The following is a 17,898-nucleotide window of genomic DNA, read 5'->3' on the forward strand; positions in this document are numbered from 1 at the left end:
AATAGGCAATTTTCAGATAAAGAAATCAAAAGTATCAATAAGCACATGAGAAAGTGTTCTAAATCTCTAATAATTAGAGAAATGCAAATCAAAACAACTCTGAGGTATCACCTCACACCTAGCAGATTGGCTAAAATGAAAGAAGGGGAAGAGTATGAATGCTGGAGGGGATGTGGCAAAACTGGGACATTAATGCATTGCTGGTGGAGTTGTGGACTTATCCAACCATTCTGGCTAGCAATTTGGAACTATGCTGAAAGGGCTATTAAAAAATGCCTGCCCTTTGATCCAGCCATACCATTGTTGGGGTTGTACCCCAAAGAGATCATAGATAAACAGACTTGTATGAAAATATTTATAGCAATGCATTTTGTGGTGGCTAAAAACTGGAAAATGAGGGTATGCCCTTCAATTGGGGAATGACTGAACAAATTGTGGTATATGCTGGTGATGGAATACTATTGTGCTCAAAGGAATAATAAACTGGAGGAATTCCATGTGAACTGGAAAGACCTCCAGGAATTGATGCAGAGCGAAAGGAGCAGAGCCAGAAGAACATTGTTCACAGAAACTGATACACTGTGGTAAAATAGAATGTAATGGACTTCTGTACTAGCAGCAATGCAATGACCCAGGACAATTCTGAGGGATTTATAGAAAAGAACGTTACCCACATTCAGAGGAAGCTTGGGGGAGTGGGGTGAAGGGGAAAGTAAGAGCATGAATTAGGTAACCATGTTAACTTTTCTAGAAAATAAATATTAATAAATGTTTTTTAAAAAGGGAGTTCATACTAAGAAACAGGAAAGCAAGGGAAAAGGACAAAAGAGGCACTCTTAGAAGATTGATTAGGGAAATGGTAGTCAGAAGAAAGTTATACTTCTGAAGGAGGCATAGGGTAAAAAGTGAGCAAGAAAAAGATAAACAGAAAAATAGAATGGAGGGAAATATACAACTAGTAATTATAACTTTAATGGGGTGGGATGAATTCACCTATAAAATGGAAATGGATAGCAGAATGGATCAAAAAACAAAACCCAACAATTGTTGACAAGAAACACACTTTAAAATGAGAGACATACTTAGAATAAAAATAAAGGAGTAGAGTAGACTATACTATGCTTCAGCTGATACAAAAAAAGCAGGTATAATAATCATGATCTCAGACAAAATCAAAGCTAAAATAGATTTAATAGGGATAAACAGAAAAATTTTATAATGTTAAAAGGTACCATAGATAATGAAGCATTATCAATACCAAACCTACATGCACCAAGTGTTATGATATCCAAATTTTTAAAGGAAAAGCAATGTGAATTACAAGTAGAAATAGATAGCAAAACATAATAGTGGGGGAGCAAGATTCAACCTTCCCCTCTCAGAACTAGATTGATCTAATCAAAAAATAATTAAGAAAGAAGTAAAGGAAATAAATAGAATCTTAGAGAAGCTAAAAATGATATCTGGAAAGAACTGAATAGGAATAGAAAGTAGTATACCTTTTTCTCAATGGTACTTGGCACCTTTATAAAAATTGACCATATATTAGGATACAAAAATTTTATAATTAAATGAATAAAAGAAGCAATATTAAATATATCCTTTTCAGAACATAATGCAATAAAATTATATTTAACAAAGAACCATAGAACCACAGAGTAAAAATTAATTGGAAACTAAATCTTAAAGAATGAATGGGTTAAAGAACAAATCATAGAAACTATTTTATTAAAGGGAATGATAATGAGACAACATATCAAAACCTATCAGATAAAGCAAAAACAGTAATTAGAGGAAAATTTATGTCTCCAAATACTTATATTAATAGAGAAAGAACAGATCAATTAATTGGGAGTGCAATTAAAAAAAAAACTAGAAAAAGAACAAATTAAAAATTCCCAACTCATACCAAATTGAAAATCCTAAAAATTAAAGATGAGAATAATAAAACTGAATATAAGAAAAACCACTGAATTAATAAATAAAATTACAAGTTGATTTTTGAAATGGTTAGAGATATAGCAAGACAAGACACAAATTAGCATACATTCTCCTTCTCCCTTCCCCCCAAAAAAAAAGATTTGTTTGGGGCTTTTTTTTCCCTTATAGCTTAAAAGTGTTAACAAATTTTACATTTCTAGGAAGGAAACAAGTTAATTATCTAACCAATCCTGGCCTAAGAAGAGCTAGAGACTAATGTCTGCTATTTCCCATCTACGAATACCAGCTTCCTCTCTGTGGATCCTGTAATCTATTAAAAGAGGGAACATAAACTTATGGAGAGGGACTGTTTTTCACTTTGATCCCCAGTGCCTTTCACATAGTGGACTTTTAACAAATACTTCTTGAATTGAATGAATAAATGTCTCTAGCAAAGAAGCATCATCTATGTATGCATGTGACCAAAACTACTTTTACCTTTCTTATTCTTATCTCTATTTCCCCCCACCCATGATATTCCCCTTGCCTCACATTTACTCCTATACCACTTTTACTTTCCTCATTTCTCTCCCTCTTGTATTATTCCCCCTGCCTAACAGTTTGTCCCCTCTCTTTTTTTGCCATTTCAGATTTTATACTTTCTTGAAGGTCTGACTCAAAGTCAACTTCTGAGAAAAGTCAAATCAACCACACCTTGAAGTGTATGTATTTTGAATTGTTATAATACTTATCTATAGTTCCCACCACAATATGGAAACTTGTATAATTTGGAATTATTTTCAGATGAATTTATACTCCCTGGCTAGATTGCATATTTCTTAACCAAATAATCAAGTCTTTTATTTCCTCTGAATTACCCAATAGCATTTGCATAGGGCCATATGCTAGGAAACAATGAATAAGTGCTAAATTGGGTTCAAACTAGTTTTTCTGCTCTTCTTACTTTGATATTAAATAGAAAGAACCTTATAGGTTTCATAGTAGGTATTTCTTTTCTCTACTTATACAGATTGCATCCCTTCCCAATTGAATTTTTTGCCTCATAAATGTGTTCCCTGGAGGCCAACTTTCTGGTGACAATCTTTTCACACTTAGTTGGTTTTTGGAGGAGACCCATTTGCCAAGACCTAGGAAAGTTTACATCCAACTGATGTAACCTTTGAAAAGCCAGAATCATCTTTATACTAGCATGAAGTATCAAAGTTGGACTTCTGTATACTTTCTCTTCAAACCCTCCTAAACGTCCAGCTCAGCATTTCAAAATGTTACAAATTAAATCTTCCCAAATTCATTATAATATCCCCAATCAAGATCCTTACCCACCATATTCAGAAAGATAACTGAATTAGGAACATGTAATCACCCATCCCAGAGGGGCCCTCACCTCCATGAAGGTTTTTCCCTGAGTTGCCCTCCACTGGAGGAATCATGAACTTCTGTCTTTAACCTAGATAGGGGTGCAAAGTAGGAGGCTGGAGACTTGATGGTTCACTAGGAAATGGATTCTATGAATGAGAACTAGGAAGATTTGGTAGCTGTAGGGTCAAAGAGGAACAAGGAAGGGGAGGGGGTTGAGAATCTAGCAGGTTCCATGGCAGTTGGTCAGTTGATGTGACAATAGCTTGCTCTAGAGAAGGAGGAGGTACTAGTTGAAATATGTTTTTCTCCTTAATATCCATTTTCACCTAAGGTGGGACATGATGTTATTATTAACAGATCTCATATCCCTGAACCCTTACTGCTCCATGGTAGAAGAAACTGGTTGAGGCCCAGCTGAATTTTGCTGTTGTTGAGTTGTTTCAGTCATGTCTGATTGATTCTTCATGACTCCATTTGAGATTTTCTTGGCAGACATGGGAGTAGTTTGCCATTTCCTTCTCCAGCTCATTTTACAGATGAGGAAACTGAGCCAAAAAGGGCTAAGTGACTTACCCAGGGTCACACAGCTAGTTAGTATCTGAGGCCAGATTTGAATGCAGGAAAATGAGCCTTTGCTTTCTGGGCTACAGGCCCACCACACTATCCGCTGCCCCAGGTAGATTCCCTAGTTGACCCCTCTTTTCACCAAAACCATAACATAAAAGCAGAAGAGAGATCAGCTAAGTGTCAATAGTTGTTATATTTCAACATAGCATTCTATTTTTCTTCTTCACTCTGCAGGTTCTTTAGTCCAGAGAAGATACCAGAAGCAGAAATGGGACTTACGGAAACAAGATTGAAAAAGTCAAAATTTACCTAACATTATGGTTTTAATCAGCGGATTAGGGATCCAGGCTCTGCTACTAAGAGATTTCCTATTGGATTACAATGCCTAGCAAGGAAACTTTTGATTTTATAGTTTACTTAAATAAACTAGCCAACCAAGTATGTGTGCTGCCTATAGAAACATACTTATCAAAGCTTATCCTTTGAAGTATTGGTAAAAGTTAGTGTCTACATATTACTGTTTTTTTGGCAGAGGAGAAAAGGGATGTCTGGACTTGTGTTTTGTTAAGTTAGGGAATTCCCTTGAAACTCCCTCTTCCGATGCAGATCAGCAGTTATTCTGAAACTTTTAACAGTCTTGGAGAGTTTCCTGGAGTACTAATAGGGTAAGTGAAATATCCAGTCACATCCCACTGTGTGTTAGTCAGGTCTTGACCAAGTCTTCTAACTTCAAGACTAGCCCTCTCTCCACTTATAGCACATTTTGCTGGTCTTGAATCTCAGTTTTGTAAAAATACATTTGTTCTGTTTCCCCCATAAAGTGTAAGCTGCTTGAAAGTAGGCTTTATGTTTTTCATCCAAGAGTATTTCCTAATGTAATAACCTTTAAACAGTATTGTCTTGGGGTTTGTTTATTGCTTGAGGAAGACCTTCTTACATCTTTCTGTAGACTTCTTACCTGTTGCTTTCCATGGTAACCATTCTTTGTGAGCTTTTGAGAGAGTGTAAATAAAGCCCATATACATGTTTTTTTTTTCTGAAATCTGATTTCATCAGTGGATGAAATTCCAGAGAGGAAACTCTCCCAAGCAATGCAACCCAGCAACTGTTTTAAAAACATAATCTTAAATTTGCCCAAGGCAGTTATAGGTGAAGTGATTTGTTCAGATTCAATTATAAGCCCAGGGCAGCCTCACCACAGCTCTGGTTCATAATACCTCCAACTCCTATCCCACAGGATTAATGTGAAAATCAAATGAGATAATCTCTGTAAAACACTTTATAAACGTGAAGGCACTATACCAGCATTAGCAAGGTATTGGCACTCATCCCAGCCCATGGCATGGGTGGTGCTGCTCCATTACCCCTCTTCCCAGAGCCCACAGACATTTTTTGCATGCTCTGCCCCCTGTCTCCCCACTCAAAGTGAGGACTTCCTCTCTTCACTCTCTGGGGTAATGCAGGGGGCTCACAGGCAGCTTGAAATTGCAATTTGGGCATGCGAACTTGAAAACCTTTGCCAGTGTTGCACTATACAATGTTAAGATACTGATTGAATGATTTGATAGTTTAAAAAAAAAAACTCTTATGTTCAAGGCCAAAAACTTTGAATCATTTCCTAAAGATATTGTCCTGTTCCTGTGTATTTTCTCCCCACATTGATATGGCTTATTCATTTTGGACGAGTCCAAAGAACAGAGCTGTCATTGCATACACTTTCTAGGAAATACCCAGCTTCTGACCAGTAAATGTCTTATATCTATAATTGCATTGAGAGATTCATTGATGTGAAAGCTTCCAAGAAAAAGAGGTCTAAGCCTGCAGCTCAGGAGAAAGATTCCTCCAGTGAGGAACACTTGGAGACATCAGTGGTTTCCCTTGACCATGAATGTCAGGTTTGCATTTAGAATTGGTAGCAGAGAAATGCATCCTTTGTGGTCACCAAGACCTCTCTTATCTCAAACTATGTTACTATATCATTATCCCATAGTAAAGAAATTTACATTCCCAGGTTCACCATTGTTTTATTCAGCAGAATATGCTCATCAACAACAAATTTAGGTAAACACATTTTTTGGATTTCATTTTTAGATGTGTTATTAACAATTCATTCAAAAACTCCTGCCAGTATGCTTTCAGTTACTGGTTTTTTGACAAAATCAAGGCTTGAGACCCCCAGAGAGATATTCACATCCTGAGTTTTCTGGCACATTCAGATATTCTGTCCTTACTAAATGTCTATTAGGGTTATTGATTGATCTGGGATATGGCAGATACACTAGGAATGAAGGTGGTGCTCTAACAGTTATTGGTTAAAAAACCCCCAATGATACTGATAATGTTGGGTTTAAATTATCCCACAAAGTGCCCAGTATAATAGAAGCAGTGCAGAAGTTGAGATTCTGAGCATCAGTTAGTTTATCAGCAGATTCAATTGTTTATAGAATGCAGCACACCAATTTTTCGTTCTGCATGAAGTAACTGAATTCAGGAACAACAAAGGGAACAAATTGAATTGAGGCCTTTACTCCCTCAAAGCTATGCATCCCATACAAAGTCAAAATGTCCAGATACATTAATACATGCTTAGAAAGCAAAGCATCAAAGTGAAACTTTAAAGAAATGACTAAAGTATTAACATTTTTGTGGTGCCTATATGGAAGCTGAAACTCAGTATAATTACAGGAAAATATTGGAAGATTTTCATCCATTTCAGGAAGATTTCTTGAAGCCTAAGTAAGAAAAAAGTAAGAAAAATCAATTCTTCCATCAAACACTTATTAAGCACCTACTACATGCTGGGTGGGCACTTTGCTAGATACTAAAGGTACAACTACAAAGCATGACTGCCTACTTGCAAGGAGCTTATACTCTAATGGGTGAAATAAGTATACCTATATGCAAATATATACATACAAATATGTCTACTTGTATTCACTTTATAATTGTGCTACATATACATCAATTTACATAATAGTATCTCCTTTTTTCTTTATCCATTATGATTTATTCTTATAATACTTCATTAGAAGACAGAGTCAATGATTTATAATCAGGAGTTATATAGCTAGGATCCAACTGAGTGTAATTCAGAGAATTGGTCAGACCTCTCTATACTCAAGGTTATACAAAGTTTCTTGCTTTAGAGAAATGAACCAAAAAGTTCTAGAAGACCAACAGAAAGACAACTATCCTTGAAAATTTTGTAATGTTTTTCAAATTGAAAAAGGGCCTCTACTGACAATGTCACATATATATATGTATATATATATATATATATATATATCATAAATAAATGGTAATTTGGAAAAGACAGTACTAACAGATGGAGGATCAGGAAAGTCTTCATGCATGTAGAAGAGTTCTTAACCTTTTCTATGTTGTGGACTCCTTGGGCAGTTGAATGAAGTCTACAGACCCTTTCTCAGACCATTGTTTTAAATCAGTGATTCTCAAAGTGGGTGCCACCGCCCCCTTGTGGGTGCTGCAGCGATCCAGGGAGGTGATGATGGCCACAGGTGCATTTATCTTTCCTATTAATTGCTATTAAAATTTTTTAAAAATTAATTTCCAGGGGGCTAAGTAATATTTTTTCTGGAAAGGGGGCAGTAGGCCAAAAAAGTTTGGGAACCACTGTTTTAAATGCACAAAATAAATATATAGCATTTCAAAGGAAACTGAAATAAAGATGTATCCTTTTCCCCACCCAACTTCACAAACTGCCCTGAAATGTACCCCCTACTAGGTCAGGTCAAGAACCCCTGTTAGAGAAGATAGTGATTGAGTTCTATCTTGAAGAAAGGGCTCAAATGAGGCTCTAAAGTAAAGAGGGATGGCTTTCTAGGCATATGGGTATATCCAGTGCAAATGCAGAGCTGGGAAATGGAGGGAGGATCAGAGAGAAAACTGGTTTTGATGACCTGCAGAGCATGCAATAAGAAGTACTGTCCAAGGCAGCTGGGGCCAAGTTGTGAAGAGTTTTATAAGCCAAATAGAGGGATATCTCTCATATTCTAGCTAGAATCAACAGGAAGTTAATAGAATTGAGCAGACATGTCTCATGGACTATAGATCATGACTGCCTTCTTTGTCTTAACTCTAGAGCTGTCCAACCTCAGCTTCTACGTCAAGTTAGTTACCATTTGTAAAAGATCCAACTCTCAAGCCATCATTTAATAATAATAATAATAATGATAGTTAGCAATTAGCATTTGTAAAGTATTTCATAAATATTTTCTCCCTTGGTCTTCTACCCTGAAAGGTAGATGCAGTTATTATCTCTATCTTACAGATGAGGAAACTGAGGCAGAATGAAGTGAAATGACTTGTCCAGGGTCACTCGGCTAATAAGGCAGGACTTGAACCCAGGTCTTCTGATTCCAGGCCTAGCATTCTACACACTGCACCACCTAGCTGCCTCACATAAAATGACTATCTGGATATTGTGTTTGATGACAAGGCACCATTTGACTTTAATTAGGGATCCTAATGATAATTCTGTTTAACTTGCAAATGGTATTTTCCATCTCTGTGCTTTTGCATGGCTTGACTGTCCCAAATGTCTGACTTGCATTACTTCCTTTCACTTCAGAGAAGCCCTGTCTTTTAAGTTGCAGCTCAACCACCATCTTCTTTATAAAGGGGTCTTATCCTGGGGTTTGTGGATAGATTTCAAGAGAGTCTGTGAACTTGCATGGAAAAAAAAGATACCGAAATGAGAGAAAAAGAAAAACTCAAATATCCAATGTCAGCAGCTCACCCATAATGCAGGTTAGTTGTCTCGTTCTGTAAAAGAGATGAGAGAGAAAAACCATTAAAGCTTTAACTGCAAGAAATTAAAGACAGACATCATAGACAGTAGTGGCAGACCTCTTTTAGCCTAGTTTGGAGGTGGGTCGGTCAGGAGGCTATCACAACTATTCACTTGGGGGTGGGAGTGGAGGATGTGGAAAATAATGTAGAGGCAGGCCTTTTGTAAGATTTCCACTACATCATACCGAAAAATTAATATTATACAGAGGAAAATCAAAGATCTGGGAGATATATATACCTCTCTGACAGTCTGTGCTGTCAGTGGAATTTTCAAACTTGAACACTCCCCTTTTTATTCATTTATTCATTCAAGAAAGCCTATATATTTTATATATATATATATGTTACATATGTATATATTATATGCCACATGCTAGGATGCACTAAAAATATGGGAACACCCCTTCATAATTATCCCCCTAAAAGAGAATAAGGAAGGGACAGCCAGGTGGCTCAGTGGATAGAAAGCCAGGCCTAGAGATTCTGGGTTCAGATCTGACCTCAGATACTTCCTAGCTGTGTGACCCCACTGTCTAGCCCTTACCACTCTTCTGCCTTAAAAGCAATACATAGTATTAATTCTAACAGAAAAGGTAAGGATTTTTTAAAATTAAATTAAAAAAAAAAACAATTGGTATAGAGGTTGTACTTCAAAGTAACACAGGCCTACAGCCAAAATAAAAGGCTGTAAGAAATATTAAAAAGAATAATAAACAATAAAGTAAAATTTAAAAAATAAAAAACAAGAATTTTAACAAGCTAAAAATTTAACTCGTAAGAGATCAATATTGCATGTCTTAAAACTTTCTAATTGGAAGCGATGCTACTCTTTGCTCTCCTCTCTAGCTGACAAACTCATAATGCCAAGACACTGCACAAGTCATTAGAGCAGCTCAAGCAGGATCACTCATATGTGTGATGTCACTGTGCAGAGTTTTAATGATCAGTTTCTTTGTGTTTATCAAAGTTTTCTGATGGGAATATATTCAGAGACAGTGAGACCCACCTAAAATTGGCTAAGGAAGAGAACTTAGAACTTACCCCATTTGACCACTTTAGGCTCTTTGAGAGTTATATGGGTCACTTTACAGGCATATTCACTGTTAGAATTTGGATCAAATGGTGTAAAAGCCAGGAGATTGAAGGTCCAATCCTTGCTGAAAGACAGGTCAGACTGCTCTACTTTCTCAATTTTCTTGCCATCTTTTAACATCTCAATAGTAATCTGGGGTGGGTGGAATCCGGACACATAGCAATTTAGGAAGTTGTCTTTGCCACTATCTGGTGGGTAACGAGAGTAAACTTGTACCCTGGGAGGACCTGAGGGACATGAGAAAAAGAAAAATGAAAAAGAGTTAAATTACTTGACCTCACAGTTAAGATATAGGCTTTGGTCATTTTTCTATTACCCCCCCCCCATTTCCAGTTTGGAGAGGCATACATTTCTCTTTTTTCAAACCCTTACCTTAGAAGTGATACTAAGTAAAGATGAGGAAACTGAAGAGTTAAGTGATTAGCCCAAAGTCACACAGCTAACAATGGGCAGGATTTTAATTCAGGTCTTCCTGACTCCAAGCCCAAAGCTCTAGCTATTGGTCAGGTTGGAAACAGGAATACTATTCAGATATAATTTGTACTACATTAACTGAGCTCCTTTCGAAAATCTGTGATTTTCAACATATAGCTTTGATAATTTAAGTTACAAAAGTTCTGTGATTCTACATGACATATATAAAGAATAAAGTGAAATTTGTGATGTCATAAAGTAAAAAAGAAAGTAAAACCAAAATATGAGCACACAGACTGTGGATATAAAAAAAAATAAAAAGCCAAAAATCTAAAAAATATATTCAGATAAAACCAGGAGAACATTATACCCAGTAACAACAATATTGTACAAATAATAATGACTTAGCTATTCTTAGGAATACAATGATCCAAGATAATTCCAAAGTACTTATGATGGAAGTCTGAGTGCAGATTGAAATATATTATTTATCATTTTTCCTTACCCTCCATGGTCTGTTTTCTTTCACGACATAACTTATATGGAAATATGTTTTACATGATTGCTTGTATATAACCTAGATCAAATTGCTAACCATCTCAGAGAACAGGGAAGGGAAAAGGAGGGTGGGGGAAGAATTTTGGACTCAAAAAAAATTTTTTTAATGAATGTGAAAAATTGTCTTTGCATGTAATTGGGAAAACCAAAAATATATATACTCTGATGAAAAAACTTCAAAAGGAGACACAAAACCAAACTGGGCATTTTCTTTCCTTTTAAAGTCAGTATCCACATTTAAAAATAAACATAACAGTTTATCGTCTCATATATAGTTTTGTTTTGTTTTTGCATTTGAATATTTTTGATGAGAGTTACTATTTAAATTTGTTTAATTTTTTAAATAAAAGAAACTATCTGACCTAGTTGAGGCTAATGCTAAGAGAATATAATGCTAAAACAATCTAGAGTTTGGGCCCTAAAGTACATTTTTTTTTCTAAATGCTGTAGAGTTGGGAAAAAGAAATTGGCTATTGACTCTCAAACCAAAATAAGTAAATAATTACATTCCAATCAAATAAAACATCTTTTAAAATCATTATTTTTACTGCTTTAATAATGTAGCATGAGCAGAAGAAAAATATATGATTGATCATGTGCTTTGATGGGGATATGATTGGGGTTTTGGTGTTAAAAGATCACTCTATTGCAAATATGAATAATACAGAAAGATTTTGAACAATAATATATGTATAACCCAGTGGAATTGCCTGTCAGCCTTGGGAGGGGGTAGGTAAGAGGGGTGGGGACGAATCATAAATCACGTAACCATGGAAAAATATCCTTAATTAATTGATTGATTTTAAAAAATAAAATAAAATATACCCTGTTTCTCTGAAGGGAAAAAAAAAAAGAATGTAGCGTGAGTTCCTGAATGTCATTTCTTGTTCTGCTAGTAATTTGCAGACTGTAGGTACTCTGGTTTTAAAAGGCATTAACTAACCTACATAGAAGTTTTTGTAGTAAGAGAATAGTAAGTTAATAAAATTATAATGAAATGAAACAAACTTTTTTTTTGTCTTTCACTTTTTTAATTGATTTTCTCCTTTAACAAGTGCACATTGAAACTTGGCTACACTCAGCAATCAATGATCTGGGACAACCCAGAAAGACTTGGGGAATGCTGTCCACCTCCACAGAAAACTGTTGCAATCATCTTTTACATCTGTGTCTTTATGGTTTTATTTGGGGGTTTTGGTTATGTACGAGTATGTTCTTGCAACAATGACCAATGTGGAAGTGTGCTTTGCATGATAATAAAAATGAAAAAAAGATTATTCATTTACAAAAAATGAACAAAATGGAAATATGTTTTACTCAATAATATATGTATAACCCAGAAAAAATATAAAGCTTGAGTATATTTTTTTTAAAAGTTACACATTCATGCAGCCTGCACACTGGAGCTTATACAAAAGAAGACAAGAGATTCATGAGAGTATCACTCTTTGCCTGTAAGAAGCTTACAATCTTTATAGACAGATACTACATGATAAAGGATTTATAAATGCATAATAGCATGATAAATCCAGAGGCAATGCAAAGTGGAAAAAATCACTCGTGTTTGTCAAGAAAATTTGGTTGAATTAAACTTTTTATTTTTAATTGAACTGAAAGTAATTCACAGCATGCCTTTTATACATATTTCATTTATATCTTAATGTAATGCTTTCATGTATAACTACATATATTTTTTTCTTTCAAAGAAGTATTTTCCAGAACTAGGCTATATTTAGACTAGTTCAGATTGAAATGTTTACTTCAAAATCTTTGTTTAAATGAAGAAAAAAGTTTACCAAGAGAAAATTTTATTTCCCAACTTTAAAAAGGTCTACCTTTATTTCTATTTTGCTCTGACTCCTTTTCTTTTTTCTTGGGAAGAGTAATGTATGGGAGATGTCTGGGCCTAGGATTTAACAGATGTAGGGAACTGCCCAGTACAGTAAACTCCTCCACAGATCCAGCAAAGGCAGCACTTAAACCAAGCTACTTCTCTATATTTAATAATTCTGGGACTCTCACTGACTTCTCTAAGTTATTGACATTTGTTGGGAACCCTTTTCCATTGGTTCATTTCCTCTCACAAATAAAAAAGGAGATGGCTTCAGGAGCTGTTCCATTACAGACTTTAGTTTTTAATTTCTCCCAAATCAGATAACATTCAGAAAGCTTCAAAAATAAATGGATTCAGGGCAGATATCCATTGAATGAGAGATGGCTAAACAAACTCATAGTTGAATGTAATAGAATAATTACTGCACTGAAAGAAATGGCAGATTGATAAATATAGACAGAAAAGCTTGGAAAGACACGTATTGATGCAAAGTGAAACAAGTAGAACCAAGAAAACAAACCTAACATTGTAAATCAAGAACAATGACAAAACAATTGAAAATGAAACCTCAGAGTTTAGCAGAAAAATGGTAAAGCTGGTCACACCCTATTTCTAAGGTAACAAGTAAAATATTACCCTTCAGTTTAATTCCTGCCAAGCTATGAACATCATTTTTCATGTCATAAAATATCCCTAAAGATACTTTCTGTTCATCAGTTCTGAGCCTATGACTATAAAACCCCCTAGGTTTCTGTGTGCTTTACTATAAGAGCAGCTAGGAGGTGCACTGGGTAGAGTGCCAGACCTAGTGTCAGGAAGACATCTTTTAGAGTTCAAATCAGACTTCAGACACTTAATAGCTGTGAGACCCTGGACAAGTAACTTAATCCTGTTAGCCTCAGTTTCCTCATTTGTAAAATGAACTGGAGAAGGAAATTGCAAACCACTCCAGTATCTTTGCTACAAAACCTCAAAATGGGATCACAAAGGTTTCGACATGTCTGTACCACAGCTCGGTGCAGTGGATGAGCTGTAGAAATATGGAAGGAAAGAAAGGAAGGTGAGCTTCTCAAGTGTAGTCAACCAACACACTTATTCATCTTCCTTCTGTGGGTAAACTTGACCAATGGAGGACCTCCTCTGAAAGAACCTTTAGTAATAAAAAATAGCTTCACTTACCTAAGTATTAGAGACTTTTACCATCTTATTTCTGGAGGGCTGAAAGTGGATCAACACTAGCCACAAGTGAAATCAAAAGCCAAAAGGCAGAGAGAGTAAGATCCTTCTTTCCCTGCTAAATGTCTACAAGGATAATCTAAATTCTTGTCTCCATTTCTTCACTACCTTAACCCATTTCCAAGACCCAGCTCAGATCCTATGTCCTTCCAAGAAGTTGTCCATTATTTTATTTTTATTTTTAAAATCCTAGAGGCAGTACAGAGCCTTTGGAGTTTACTGAGCAGGAAGGAAGAGGGAGGGGTATCACATGATCAGACTTCAGGAAAGTCCCTTTGGGGATTGTTGTGAGGATAGATTTCAGTGGGGAAAGGCTTATGGCTAGAAAGCCAATTAAGGGAGCTACGGCAATAACTAAATGAGAAGTGATATGTTCCTAAACTAGGGTAGTGGCTATGAGTAGAAGAGGCAGAGACATATTCCAGAGATCTTGTGGAGGCAGAAATGATCAATTTTGACAACTAACTGACTATATAAGCTAAATGAGAATAAAGAGTTGAGGATGATGGCAAGGTTGTAAAGATGGGTGACTGGAAAGATAATAGGGTAGTTTGAAAGATAGCTGCATTAAGAAAAGAAGATAATGTATAGTTTTTGATATGCTGTCTTTGAGATGTCTAAGAGGCAACCAGATGGAAATATCCAGTAGACAGGAGTTCAGGAGAGACTGGAGCTGGATGATCTGGGAATCATATGTATTGAGATGACAATCAAAACCCATGGGATGTGATATACTATGGTAAAATCAAATGTACTAGCAGCAATACAATGACCCAGGACAGTTCTGAGGGATTTATGGAAAAGAACACTACCCACATTCAGAGGAAGAACAGCAGGAGAGGAAACACAGAAGAAAATCAACTGCTTGAATACATGGGATGATGAGGACATGTTAGGGGATCGAAAGTACCATACCAATGCAACTATCAACAATTTGGAAATAGGCCTTGATTAATGTCACATGTTAAAACCAGTGGAAATACATATCGGCCAGGGGAGGGGTGAAGGGGAAAGTAAGAGCATAAATCTTGTTACCATGTTAACTTTTCTAAATATAAATATTAACAAATGTTTAAAATTAAAAAAAAAAATCCATGGGATGGGGGCGGCTGGGTAGCTCAGTGGATTGAGAGCCAGGCCTAGAGCCTGGAAGTCCTAGGTTCAAATCTGGCCTCAGCCACTGCCCAGCTGTGTGACCCTGGGCAAGTTGCTTGACTCCCATTGCCTACCCTTACCACTCTTCTGCCTTGGAGCCAATACACAGTATAGACTCCAAGACGGAAGGTAAGGGTTTTTAAAGAAAAAAACAAAAACAAAAACCCCCCCGGAGTCTCCGCATATGTGAAAGTGTAAACAGAAAAAAGGAGAAAGCCCAAGACAAAGCCTTGGGATACATCCACCCTTAGTAATCCTGACAAACTATAAATCAACCAAGGAGATCCCACACAGATAGGAGAAAACTCAGAGAGTAGTAAGAAAAACCCAAAGAAAGTATTCAGGAGATTAGTAGTTTCAAAAGGTACAGAGAAGCCAGTGAAAAATAGAGTGAGAAGAGGCATTGAGTATTGGCAGTTAGGAGATCAGTATCCTTGAAGAGAGCGGGTTGGAAACCAGATTTCAGGAGATTAAAAAGAGAAGAGAGAGAAAATGAAGAGGAAGCAGAGTTTTCTAAGTAAAGCTTTTCCCTTGAATTTGATTGAGAAATAGAGGAGGGCAATGAGGATGGGAGGATCTGGGGAGTAGAGAAACTCTTGAGTGTGTTTGTGAGCAACAAGAAAGCAATCAATAGATAAAGATCAAATAATGGGAACAGCCAACTAAAGAAGATGGGCGGGGATGGTATAAAGGAATGCGCTTGGACGAAAAAGGTATACACATATATGTGGGACTTATGCATTCACACACGTATGTGGGATCGTTTAGATATGAAGGAGCTGCACTTAACATGAGGAGATCCTACCTTGAAGCTGAAGGCAAGTTGTGGCGAGTTCTGCTTACAAATTGGCATTTCCTTCAAACCTCAGGAACACCTGTCTCTCCCCTTATTCTCATTCTCTAATTCCTCCACCCACTCCACTATCTGCCAGCCACCCTCCTCCACATCTGCCCATGCTCAGAAACCCAAAGCAGGAGAGAGACACCGAATTGCCTTCCCCATGCATTAGAGACAACCAAAGTCTCCCCTGGCCACAAAGTCACTTTGATCAGGAGAAGTTAAAGAAAAGCCCCAATGAGCCGCCTTACATGGATCCCGAAATCCCACCTCCCCATTTCCGCCCCTGGCCCTTAAGTCTACTCCCGCTGGCGGCCACTACGGCCACCCTCCCTCCCCAGTCTCACATCTAAAGTAGCTCCCTGTTCTTTCTCTCCAAACATGCACATTGCCAAAAAGGAGAACCAACAGCTTTCCCTGGAAGCGCGCTCACTGGAGGGAAGCCTTACGGCTATCCTAAACCCAATCCGCTAAACCTCGTCCGTTTGGCTGAGGAGAAATGGGACAGAGTGGGGTGGGGAGGTGGGCTACCTCCAGGCTCTCTCAGACTCAAAAACCCACTCTGGAGCCAAGACAAAAGAAAATGAGATCGATACTCACTTGTGATAGCATCTAGGTAGGGAAGGAAGCACAAATGCCCCAAGAGGGCAAAGAGGAAGATGCGCGACATGACCGCGAACACAGCCTTCTTCCTCAGTCTAAGAGCAAAGAGAGCAGGAGCTCGACTTATATAGTGCTTGGGCTTTGCCAATAAACATGGAGAATGACTGCAGCGCGTCACTGGTCTCTGGGCAAACGGCTCTGCTCTAGGTTAGAAGAGGGATTTTCCCACTTTCATTTTCGTTTGCTTGGAAACTACCAAGCTTTAAGTAATTGATTCTGAAAAGCTGCGTTGAGTCATTGCATCATTAAATATAACGTCCCTCGGAGGCAGCTGGGTGGCTTAATGGATTGCGAGCCAGGCCCAGAGATGGCAGGTCCTGGGTTCAAATTTGACCTCAGATACTTCCTAGCTGGGTGACCCTGAGCAATTCATTTAACCCTCATTGTCTAGCTCTTACTGTTCTTCTGCCTTGGAACCAATACAGAGTATTGACTGTATTGATTCTAAGAAGGAAGGTAAGGGTTTAAAAAAAATATTAATACTACTATCACCGTCACCACTTCTCATAGCTAGCCAAGTATATAGTGCTCTGATGTTTTCAATGTGTTTTACATATTACACTATTTGATCCTCACATCGATCCTGTGAGGGAAGTGCTATTACTATCTCCTCTTTTCAGATGATTAAACTGAGGCTGAGAGAAGTGAAGGGACTTGATTAGGTTCCCATACCTAAGTGTATGCGGCAGGATTTGAACTCAAGTCTTCTTTATTACCCATACGACCCTGGACCAATTCCTTCACCTCTCTGGGTTCCTGTTTTATCCTCTCTAAAATATGAGGATTGGACTAGACAAGCTGTTTTTTTTCTTTCAGCTCTAATAAACATCCTATGATTCTCTATAATAAAGATTTCTCTTTGTCTTCAAAATCCCCAAGGAAGATGACAGTCTAAGTTAAATAATCACTTGGACAAAAAGAAAAATTAAATGAGGAGCTTGGGAAACAACTATCAATCTAAAAAGAGCATACTATTGAAGCCACGGCCAAAAAAAAAATCTAAGAGTTGCCTTAATGATATTTCATCCTTCAAAAGGTAGAAGAAGCAAAAAGAACTGTTATTCCTGGCCTAACTCCAACCAACAAGAAGTTGACTGCTGAAGTAGTAGCTACGGAGGGGATCCAGTGACCTATTATAGGAGAAATAAGCCCCAGAGGGGTGGTAAACTTTCAAGAACTAAATTCTGAACACATAAGTAAAAATGGTTCCAATGAGGATGAAAAATGGGGACCTGCCAAAGAAAGTCATCAACAACGTCAGGTTATAAATAGGTCCAAAAATAAGACATAATAAGCAAGGGAAAGTAACTGAGAATGAATACAAAAGAGCATTATGGTCTAAGAATGTATAACTAACACTAAATTCAGAGGCTGGTGACAAGTGCCATAAGCAATAAAAATAGCTTTAAAAAAACATATGGGAGCAAG

General features: G+C 37.1%; 2 protein-coding genes across 2 annotated transcripts in view; both read right to left on the reverse strand.

The window, feature by feature from the left end:
• Positions 1-5,367, reverse strand: part of TRIM69 (tripartite motif containing 69) — a 39,360-nt gene extending 33,993 nt beyond the window's left edge. Inside the window, exon 1 of the mRNA XM_044660008.1 lies at positions 5,170-5,367. Within this exon, the coding sequence (XP_044515943.1) occupies positions 5,170-5,367 (198 nt within the window). The remainder of the gene's footprint in view (positions 1-5,169) is intronic.
• Positions 5,368-5,871: 504 nt separating this feature from the next.
• B2M (beta-2-microglobulin) lies at positions 5,872-16,513 on the reverse strand. Its single transcript, XM_044662169.1, has 4 exons — positions 16,408-16,513; positions 9,721-9,999; positions 8,627-8,652; positions 5,872-6,599 (listed from the first exon to the last, which is right to left on the reverse strand). Exons 1-3 carry the CDS (start codon positions 16,475-16,477, stop codon positions 8,639-8,641), a joined length of 363 nt encoding a protein of 120 aa, XP_044518104.1. The 5' UTR covers positions 16,478-16,513; the 3' UTR covers positions 5,872-6,599; positions 8,627-8,638.
• Between the last annotated feature and the right edge of the window lie 1,385 nt (positions 16,514-17,898).

This window comes from Gracilinanus agilis, chromosome 2 (genome assembly GCF_016433145.1).
Source record: "Gracilinanus agilis isolate LMUSP501 chromosome 2, AgileGrace, whole genome shotgun sequence".
In the NCBI taxonomy this organism is placed as follows: Eukaryota; Metazoa; Chordata; class Mammalia; order Didelphimorphia; family Didelphidae; genus Gracilinanus; species Gracilinanus agilis.

Coding starts and splice junctions, on each gene's coding strand:
- B2M (XM_044662169.1), bottom strand. CDS start 16,477: ATGTCGCGCATCTTCCTCTTTGCCCTCTTGGGGCATTTGTGCTTCCTT. Junction 10,000..16,407: donor CTACCTAGATGCTATCACAA/GTGAGTATCGAT, acceptor CATGTCCCTCAG/GTCCTCCCAGGGTACAAGTT.